This window comes from Gastrolobium bilobum, unplaced genomic scaffold (assembly GCF_033153095.1).
Source record: "Gastrolobium bilobum isolate Gb01-03AN ecotype WA unplaced genomic scaffold, APGP_CSIRO_Gbil_v1 utg23824, whole genome shotgun sequence".
Taxonomy (NCBI): Eukaryota; Viridiplantae; Streptophyta; class Magnoliopsida; order Fabales; family Fabaceae; genus Gastrolobium; species Gastrolobium bilobum.
Window position 1 is genome coordinate 263,565 of NW_026897584.1, and position 11,666 is coordinate 275,230.

General features: G+C 31.8%; 1 protein-coding gene across 1 annotated transcript; it reads left to right on the top strand.

Moving 5' to 3' along the window:
* The first annotated feature begins 10,889 nt into the window (after positions 1 to 10,889).
* On the top strand, positions 10,890 to 11,467 carry LOC133308309 (uncharacterized). The gene is made up of 2 exons (XM_061508921.1): positions 10,890 to 11,201; positions 11,288 to 11,467. The coding sequence occupies exons 1-2, from the start codon at positions 10,890 to 10,892 to the stop codon at positions 11,465 to 11,467; spliced, it is 492 nt and encodes a 163-aa protein (XP_061364905.1).
* Positions 11,468 to 11,666: the final 199 nt, after the last annotated feature.

Genomic DNA, 11,666 nt, shown 5'->3' on the forward strand with positions numbered 1-11,666 from the left:
AAGGCGATGACCAAATGCACCTTAAACCATCCCTGTTGTGACCCAGAGGCAGCAACGAATCTACTCCTAAAGGTAGAGAGTGCACATTGTTCTGTTATAGCAAAGGAAGAGAAAGACATCATCTCGTCTTACAAAATTGTCCTTTTCAGATTTGTGAAAGGAGAAAAAACTTGGAAAGTTGAGATAAATTTTTTTTCTCACGATCACACTTAAAAATAAAATAAAATCAAACCACAAAGTTAAGGTATGTTTTATTAAGAGTTTTGATAGGTAAGAATAAGTAACTGGTAATTGAATAGAAAAAGCTCAAATTGCAAATATACTTCAATGTTATACTTATTGATAAATTATTTCCTAATATTTTAATTTTAATAAATTATGTGCCTTAACTGTAAACATTAACATTTCATATTTCTATCAAACATCCTTTATGTTATCATTGCCAAATATGTCAGTGTTTGTGTTTTTTGTTTTCCAAGCCAAACATTTTCTAGCATCAAGAAATAAAATTATATGAAACTCAGTTATAATTATAATTAACATTGTTTAAAAAAATATATCATTAAATATTTAAAGTTTAAGTGCCCAAAAGCTTAAGCTATCCAGTGAGTTTACATAGACCTAGCTTAATATTTGTTAAAAAATTTCATAATATTTAATTATTTTTATTAATAAAATGAGGGTGATGAGGATTGAACTTGTAATCCGTTGATCACTTAGTCATGTGAGATTTGATACTGTTTTGGATGGTCCCAATCGATTGGCCCATTAAGACAGACCCAATCCCCTCCACTAATCCACGTCAGCCCTACTAACAACGACCTACCAACCTTACCCCTTTTTTGTCCACCAAATCAACAATGATAGAGTTTATGAAGCTTATTCATTTTTTTTAGCATAAGGATTTGGATAAAAATAAGATATAGTTAATTTTTGTGAGTGAATTTTTTTTTTCTTTGGAAGAGTTAGCTCCACTATGATGTGAATGTTATTGACTCGAACAGGATTACCTCCTGTAAAATATATTTGGTTTATCCAAAAATAAAATAAGATATAGTTGTTTTAGGGGTAAGTTATATTTACAATTTTTTTTTTACAAACTACATTATGTACTACGGGTAGTACATGCTCAAATAATATGTATTACTCGTAGTACATAATATAGTTTGTAAGAGTTTATAAGCAAAAAATTTATAAATATAACCCTAATCGTTGTTTGAAATCAAATATTTGTAATCATCGTTGTCTGTAACATCACGGGCGCTGATGAGGGCTGGGAGTAATCGTCGTTGCGAAAGGGCATGGACAAGGAGCGGCTCCTAGCAAGCTTCCAGCGACGGAGGTACATGAATGAATCAAATCAACACCCGAAAGAGAAGGATTCCAGAGACTGTGCTGGTATGGAACGGTATAATTGAGAATAGCTTATAAGAATTAATTGGTACTACCTATACTAACAAGATGCATCTATTTTTCGGTAGCCCAAAACGGAAGAACTCCATATTAAGCGTGTTTGACTTGGGGCAATTCTGGGATGGGTGACCTCCCGGGAAGTTTTCCTGAGAAGTGTGCGAGTGAGGACAAAGCACGCTGAAAAGTCTCATGTTAGTGTGTGGGGACAGTCGTTGATCCTTGCAAGTTGTCAGGCGTTACAAGTGGTATCAGAGCAAGGCCTCTCTTCCAGTACGGTGTGGTTCGAGGACGAACTAGCCGGAAGCTGGTGGGCATATAACATCCCAGGAGCTGACGAGGGCGGAGAGTGAATGCCGGTGCGAAAGGGTATGGACAAGGAGCGGCTCCTGGCATGCTTCCAGCGAAGGGGGTACATGAATGAATCAAATCAACACCTGAAATAGAGGGATTCCAGAGACTGTGTTGGTATGGGACGGTACAGTTGGAAATAACTTATAAGAATTAATTGGTACTACCTATACTAACAAGATGCATTTATTTTTGGGTAGCCCAGAACGGAAGAACTCAATAGTTAAGCGTGCTTAACTTGGGGCAATTCTGGGATGGGTAACCTCCTGAGAAGTTTTCGCAAGAAGTGTGCGAGTGAGGACAACACACGCTGAAAAGTCTCGTGTTAATGTTACATTGTCCAAGTTTAAAGAATTAGAGTTGATACCAATTCAATTAGTAAAATTCAAATAGGCTTTTCTTTCTCATCATTATATTTGGCAAACTCTATGTCTCCTATGTCTACAATCTTCGTTGCTCCAACCTCATATTATTACATAAACAGATTATTTTGACCCAAAATCAGCTTGAGATTATATACATATAGTTATAAGAATTATTGGAAAGCTATTCATGCTCCTTGTTGTGGGTAGTCTATATTGGATATATTAGTAATATAATTCAATAGTATGTTCATATACAAGTCTAATAGACGTAAGCATGGTTATTTTGATCCATATAAATTAGAGCTCAATAGCTTGCATTTTTTTTAGGATTTCTTAAACTTGAAGTAACACTGTTGAGCATTTCAAATTTGATGTCTCTTGGTGTAATACTTTAAATACCTCTAATTCCTTCTCTCTCAAACTCATTACCTCCGACAGTTTATTCTGACTTCAGTGCTTACTGACAAGTTAAAACATCATATTTTTCAATAACCTTGAAAGGTCAAATTTAATCTTCAAAACTTCTTACTGTAGCATAAAGAATTTGTTTCGTCCATAACAACAAAAGGGATTTTTGGTCAATTTTCTTTCTCATCCGAAGGAAACAAGTTTCCTTGTTCATTTGTCAGCTGTTTCCATGTTCTTTGTCGGAGAATTCAGCAAGAAATCCATGAGGCTTTTTTATATGTAAACGAGGATGTCTCTATAACAAGTGAAGACTCATGCACTTATGTTTCTGATTCTTTCTTGCAGTAAGGTGTCTCCTAATATTTCTTTTGTGCCCAAAACCCATTGAAATGCTGTTTACAAACTCAGATGAGATTTGATTTGATGAAATGGATTAAAGGGGGTTTTAGGGGAGTTGTTGAGTGTGGTGGTTTTGAGGGGTTTGGAGGGGGGCGGAAGTTGCCAGGCACGGTGGAGTTGTTGGAGTCCGGCGGTGGTTTTAGAGAGAAGGATATGGTTGTGGCAGAGGAGGAGGAACGGTGGTGTTGGTGGGTATGGAGAAGTGTGAGGTGGAGAACGAGAAATATTTCATTATTATTGACATCAGGTTGCTCCGGTGACAGATGGTGGCGGACGGAGAAGAGAAGTGAGGGGCGAAGGTGATTGGGAAAGAAAGGGGTAGAAGGGGAAGAGACAAATGATACCAAATACATAATCTCTTATCAGGTCTAATCCCATCTCCTTAGACCTGATTATCTTATACATCGTTTTGATGTATTAACTGATCTTGCTGTATAAACTTATATTATACGATGGTCACTCCGAACAACTAAAAATGTCATAACGTATAGTATAAGTTTATACTATCAGGTCTTATACATCACACCAAATAAGCCCTGATTGTGTTTTGTATTTAGTGTAATAGAAGTTGATTGCATTTTTTATGATTTACAATCTTATGAGTTGGTTACAAGAGTTTGTCAATTCAAATTTATTTATAATTTGTAATTCAGGAGCCAATATATGGGCAATATTTCAATGAAATGAACAAGAGCATAAATATCAACTTTCATCTTCTCACAATCACATATTTTTTTAAAAATAAAATAAAATTCAAACCACAAAGTTAATGTATGTTTTATTAAGAGTTTTGATAGGTAAGAATAAGTAAGTGGTATAGTATAGAAAAGCTCAAATTGCAAATATACTTCAATATTATACCTAGGGAAATGTTATACTTACTACCTTTTTTTTTACTACTTCTTACTACCAAATCCTAACCGTTGATTTCCGTTGATCTAACGGTTATAATTTATTGAAAATTAATAATTAATTAATAAATGTAATCCAATAAATTATAACCGTTAGATTGAAGGAAATCAACGGTTAAGATTTGGTAGTAAGAAGTAGTAAGAAAAAAAGGTAGTAAGTATAACCTTTCCCTTATACCTATTGATAAATTATTTCCTGATATTTTAATTTTAATGAATTATGTGCTTTAACTTTAAGCATTAACATTTCATATTCCTATCAATAATCCTTTATGTAATCAATGCCAAACATGTCATTGTTTTAATTTTTTGTTTTCCAACCCAAACATTTTCTAGTATCAAGAAATAAAATTATATGAAACTCAGTTATAATAATAATAATAATATTTTTTTAAAAAAAAGGTGAATTATTAAATATTTAAATTTTAATAAAATAAATTGTTAAGATTAAAATTTATAGGATAATTTGTTACAAGTCTCAAATTGATATAAAGAAATAATTGGTTCAACGGAACGGAAGCATAAAAGAATAGGTGTGAAGGATACGTTACTAAAAAGGGCATGCCTTTTAGGAGCATAGATGCGCAAGAAGCCTTCTTATTCATCGTGTGTTTGCTTCTTGTCCCCGAATATGTGAGTCTTCCAATCTATTGTTACTGGACGAGTTGGGTCGCACTTTGAGTTTAAAAGGTTAAATTTGTATTTAAATGTGTGAACCTGACTTAAACTGTTACCTGTTATGAATATAATTTTTAATTTATGGCTTAATTTATTTATAAAATATAAAAGTCTGGTTAAACCTATTAGCATGTTAAAAAAAATTAAGATAATAAAAATTTATCCAAACAGAATATATGAACCACCGCGGTAATAATTTCACAATGATTCAGAAATTTAATGTATATAAAAAAACATAATATAGAATAAAATCATTTAAAAAGTCTATTTAACCAATAAAATAAGATGAAATGGGTTGAGGAGGGGGGCTATTATAAGTAATATAAAATAAAAATAAAAGTTAGCATATTAGGCCAGCCTTGAGAGTCTAAAGTCGAACTTTTGAATTTGAGCATAAAGTCTTCTTATTAAACGAGCTTTTATAGAAGTTTAAATCTGATTCTAATAATCAATTTTAAACATATAAACTCACAAGTTCAAAGAGTAGGGTCAAAGGCTGTGATTTGTTTACCACGGCTAATTATGAAGAGGTCACGAAAGGTTGTGATGACACGTTGACGGCTATATTGACTAAACACTATTTATATAAGGGTAATATTTTTTTCTTTTCACAGAACACAAGCAATTTTTCTACAGATACATAAAAGTGTGTCCATCAATTTTTTTACATTTCTTTTATTTTAAAAATAGTGGCCTCCACAATTAATTGTCTATATGATATGACCTAAGAATTTTCCTATAACATAATATTTGTTTTTCCCTTTATATAAGACATAAGGGAACCCTAATTCTCTATTGGACTCTTATCATATTAGTTAAGCCCTTTTGAACTTTATTTTAATATAAATCCATGAGCATAAATATAACATGATACGGATAAATTATTATTTAATAGTTACAAAAATCTAAAATAGGTTGCTTTATTTTTTTATAAGTAAATTAGCAAATGTGACCCTTTATACCTCTCAACGAAGGATTCGAGGAATAATATACATTATTATAATTTGTATCCAAGAAGAATCAATTCTAAATTAGCAAAAGGAATTAAAAAATTGTGAAACATAAGTTTTTTGGAATTTGATCAAGAATCCCAATTTTTGGAGTATGAGTAAAGTGTCCATGGGAAAATATATAGAAAGTTGATTTCTTTTCTAATCGTAACTAAATCTTCCATTTTATTTTAGTAGAGATTGAAGCAAAATAGCTATAAAGCGGTTCTTTTAGTTTACTAGAAACATCGACATATTTTAGCTCGACGGAATTTTTTTTTATTTTTCTAAAGATTCTCTCAAATAGAAATAGAGAACGAAGTAACTAGAAAAAAAAACGGATTGTTATAATAGTTCTCTTTTTTCTATAGGGATCATCTAAAAACCAAGGTGTTTAGATATAAATAAGATATAGTTTGTTTTAATTTAAAATCATTCTCGTCCGAGTTTTAGAAAATAAAGTGGATAAATCTTTGGTACTACTGTTGTATCTAAGTGGGTACAACATTTTTTCACTTTTGAAAAAAAATTTAACACTTTTCAAATTTGTTTTTCCCGCCACTTTACACTTTTTTCTAAAATTGAAAAAATATTGTACCCACTTGAGTACAATAATGATCCAAAGATTTATCCCGTTCTGTGGGTAGTTTGTTCAACATTCAGTGCTTTCTTTTAAAACATCATATTTCTCAAAGACCTTGAGGTGGTGTTTGGCTGGCCTCTTTACAAAATTTTCCTAGGCAAGTGACACAAGGATTCCAGAAAGCCAGTGTTTGGTGGAATAGATTCAGACAAAAAGCCAGCGTTCCAAAATACACAGCTTTTTCAATTGGATAGGAAAAAGCTATCTTTCGGTACTGTTAGAAAAGCTATCTCGTATGTGGTTTTTTGTAAAACCACGGCTTTTTCACTATTTGTGAAAGGGTGAGAGTTCAAGCGAATGAGCTGATAGGCTTTCAAAGTTCAAAATATTTTTGAAGCCATCAAAACGATTTTCAACCTGTCAATTCCTAACCTTGACACAACTTTTAAAATAAAAAAAAAATTAAATACAGGGTTATTTTCATAAAACCAACTTATTTTCCCATCTATATTTTATCTACAACCAAACATAGATTTCATAAAAGTTACCTAATTTTTCCAGTAAAATTTTTCCCAACCAAAAAACTTTTTTTATATTTTTCTACCTATATCACTTTCCAACTATTTTCCTATCTATAACATTTTCCTATCATTCATAAAATTTCTCTTCAACCAAACGCTCCCTGAAAGATCAAAATGTAATCTTCAAAACTACTTGTTGTCTATGTTGTACGTACACTGAAAAGTATATGCCGGTGTCGTGCTCTGACATGTTTTGATATGTTATTAATGTTCATGTAGATCTAAATTTTTATTTTATTTTATTTTTAACTAAACATAATAAATTAATTTATAAATTAAATATTCTTTATTATGCAAATTGATGAAAAATTAACAAGGCATAAAAAATTATTTTTGCTTTATATTTATATTAAGAAATTTGAATATTTGATTGATTATTGACTTATTATGGGTTGCTACATGTATTAAATGTAAATTATATTATATATTAAAAATATTATTTAATATCAAAATATATACTAACGTGTCGAAATCAAACAGTTTTTAGAATTAATTGTTGGGGAAATTCCTCTATTAATGCTGACATGCACCTCACTAATTGGTGCAGCGTAGGGGTGATAAACGAACCAAGGGCCTTTGGCTCAGCTCGTGAAGGCCTGAGCTTACGTGTCTAAAATTGGTTGATGGAATCAGGCTTGGACTTGTATAAAAGCTCGTTTAATAAAAAGGCCTCAGACTCCAATCAAAAAGCTCGGCCTTAGAGCCTCTCAGGCTGGCCTAATATATTAATTTTCATTTTATATTTTTTATACTACTTGTAACAGTCCTCTCTCTTTCCAATCCATTTCACCCCATTTTATTAGTTAAACAGACTTTTTGAATGATTTTGTTCTATATTATGTTGTTGTGATATACATTGAATTTATGAATATTTATGAAATTACTAGTGCTGTTGATTGTATATTCTGTTTGGATAAATTTTTGTTTTCTTATTTTTTTAAACATGCTAAACCAGACTTTTATTTTTTATAAATAAGTCAGGCCAAATGCCGATAGTTATATTCATAACAGGTAACAGACTTGGTCAGGCTAACACATTTAAACACAGGCTTAGCCTTTTAAGATCAAAGATCAGCTCGGCTCGGCTCGACCCTTTAACACACCTAAGTGCAGGGCTCAAGACAGACCAACCACCCCAATCATTATGAAAGATTCTGGAAAAAGGTGGAGAGCTCATCTCACCTTATATAAATTCTTGAATTCATTTGTAATAGGTTACCCAAGTGAATACCTCTGGAGAGAACTTTGAGTAAGACCTCTTTAGGGAAACTTGAGAATACCACCATTTTTTGTGATGCTTGATTGTACGTCTAGTGAAAGACTAGAGAAACTTGACTCTTTATAGTCTTTTTTTTCCCTACAAAGTGAAAGACTATACTTGAAGATCTTAAAATAAGATATGAAGAACCTATTAAGCTATTTTTATTTTTATTTTTGTAATAGCCTATGAAGCTACTTTGTGATAATAAGTCAGCCATTTATATAACTCATAATTCCGTTCAACATGATCGGACTAAGAATATTGAGGTCAACGATCATTTCATCAAAGAGAAATTGGATAGCGGGCTGATCGTCACTCCATACATTATATTCTGACGAAGGGACTTCCCTCTGATAGATTTCAAGAGCTTACTAGCAAGTTGAGAATGATAAATATTTATTCCTCAGCTTAAGGGGGAGTGTTGTAAATAATTATATTGTAATTATCTTTTTATTAATAATTGTAATTATTTATTTTTATTGTAGAATCTTCTTTGGGCTTAGCCCATTGGGTTATTTATTCTCTGTAAATAAAGAGCTCTTGTACATTTGCAAAAAACAATTTTCAAATAATACAATCTTACTTTTCAAGTTCTTTCTTTTCAAGTTGATATCAAAGCTCTCAATTCTGAGGACTTTGCTTCCACAACTGCCGCCTTTAGAACGAGAACTCTATTTATTTGCCTCTTGCTGCCGCCGGAATATTTTTCTAGAATTTTTTGAACCGAGAGGAACTTTGTTTGACTCTTTTTTTCTATGGACGTTAATGTTTATTATGCACTATTCTCAATAAACTATAACCGTTATATTGACAGAAATTAATGTTGATTAAATTGATTGTAAATGTCGTAAAGTTATGTGGTATTAAGTATATCCGGTCCTTTTTAAAACAAAACTTGCATTTCACTCCATTTTTTTTATTTTTAAAAGTGAGATATTGTTAAAAATTTATAAATTTTGTTTAAGATTTTTACGTTTGCATTTTTTTTTCATTCAAGGTATCTTATCATTTAAAAAAGTTCAAGTAAAAGAATTCAATTTGGTCACGTACGACAATCAATTCGTGGCATCCTTTCATTCCATGAGTGTTTCTAGCTTTGTTGTAGACAAATTTGTGTTATATTATTAAACTCGATCTGGTCAAAAGTATTGGTCATTGGTTGAGAATCATATGATTCGGTATGTATATACAATTTTATAATTTATATTAAAAAATTATAAATATACTTAAATTCTTATAAAAAAATAATATCAGTTCCAAATATTCTTATATAAAAAAATAATAAATTACACAATATTATCCAAACAACAAAACACATAATACTTGATATGTCTTCAAACATTTAACATATACCATAAGTGAAATCCATATGAAATCTTGATGACTCGTTAATTTATCCTGTTAATTATAATTTTCTCTTATTTTATAAGCTTCTTAAATTACAAAAAAAAAAAACATAAAATGGTCTTCTTAAATTTACAAGCATTTTATTGATTTTTTTTTTTTTGCGTAAACGGATCGGGTCACCAGTGGAACCAATCGGGTCACCAGTTTTCACCAAAACCGGCCAGGTTTCATTGCTTGACTGATCCGCTACTTCACTCAAATCGATTATATGATCGATTTATCGATTATCGAATCAACCCGGCCGAGCCGGTCTGACTCTATAAATACTACTATTATGTACTTTACACAAAATTAAAATATCAATGTTTCATAAACACAAAATAAAATATTATTTATGTAATTATTGTAGTATAGTATTACACTGCAATATAATATAAAATAATAAAATAAAGTTTTTATTATTGTGTACAATATTTAGTCATTACATTGGCAAAAAAAATTAATTAATTGCAATTTAAAGAAAAAATTATGAGTTTATAGCTGATTTGAAAATATTTACGCGTGTATTGCAGTGTGTCATATTCTGATTGAGCGTGACCACTAACGCCTAAGTTGGGTTTCACCCACGAGGCATGAGTGCCTAAATTAGGTGTGACTCATCTGATGTTGACACGTGGCACAAAAAGTTAACAGTTTAATTGTAAAACTTCAGAAGGTCATTACTTTTGATTCGGGTATCCAAATCAGGTATATAGTACTATTGTTGTAAATTCGAACTGTGTTTGTTAGAGATAAAACGTACCAAATGAGGTGTCATTGCGTAGATATTGAAAAGTTATGTGGAATCAAAAAAAATTACCTGATTCGGATACCCGAGTCAAAAGATATGACCTTCGGAAGTTTTGTGGTTAAACTGTTAATTTTTTGTGCCACTTGTCAAAACCAGTCGACTAATGCCTAATTTAGGCGTGAGTGCCTCATGGGTGAGGCCCAACTTAGATAGGAGTGGTCACGCCCAATCAGGGCATGACACACTGTAATATACGCGTAAATAATTTTAAAATATCAATAATTTCATAATTTTTTATTTAAATTTTAATTAATTAATTTTTTTTCCTCATTACACTACCATACTCGAAACTTCACTGAGCAGTGCATGAGTACATGGAACGAAAGCGTCACTAGTCATCACAATGCCACGTCATTCAATTAGTTAATTTTGTACGTCGTTAGCTGTTAGTTGCAATCACTTATCAGCTACTCTGTTGGGGTGTATTGCATTAGGATTTTAAAAGATTTTTTTGTGATAAAAATTTTATAGATCTTAAAAGATTATTTAGAATTGGAGAGACTTTAAAAACAAAACAAAAGACTTTTCTTACAATCAAAATTTCATAAGATTGTATTTTAAAGGATTTTAATAGAATTTATAAGATTTGAAAGGACAATATGTATTTTTAAGATTTTAAAAAATCATATGAATTTTTAACAAACATTTAAAATTACAAAAGTTAATAAAAAAAAGGAAGGTTATACTTACAACCTATTTTTGTTTACAACCTTTTACAACCACAAGGAGAAACCTGTTGAAGCTCCAAAGAAACTGATGGATTATTCTCGTTTTGAGAAACTCCCTTATCCTATAAAGCTCAAGCAACAGGCACAGAAGCAACAATATGCCAGGTTTTTAGATATGTTTAAAAAGTTGCATATTAATATTCTCTTTGCCGAAGCTTTAGCTAATATGCCTAACTATGCTAAATTCTTGAAAGATTTGTTGTCTAGAAAGCATAGGTTGCAGGAATGTGAGACAGTAGCACTTACTGAAGAGTGTAGTGCTATTATACAGAAGAAGTTCCCACCAAAGCTTCGAGATCCTGGGAGTTTCAACATTCCAATTGCGCTAGGCAACACTAATGTTGGTCGGGCACTTGCGATCTTGGAGCAAGCATCAATCTGATGCCATTGTCAATATGCAAGTCATTGGGAATTTCTGAATTGAAGCCAAACATGGTCTCTCTACAGCTTGCTGACCGTTCCTTGAGGAAACCTCATGGAGTCATAGAGGATGTCCTTGTTAAAGCTGACAAGTTCATCTTCCCTGCTGATTTCATTGTGTTGGACATGGAGGAGGAGAGTGAAATACCCCTTATATTGGGTAGACCGTTCTTGGCCACAGCTTGAGCTATGATTGATGTAGAACAAGGAAAGCTCGAGTTAAGGATAAATGATGAGACAATCACTATCAATGTGTTTGATGCTATAAAGAATTCATCTGACCAGAATGACTGCTTCAAACTTGATGTATTGGAAGAGGTGGTTATGGAAGCGAAAAATGATTATCAAGAGTTTGAAGAAGAGTTGAAGGCTCAAGATGAAGCTA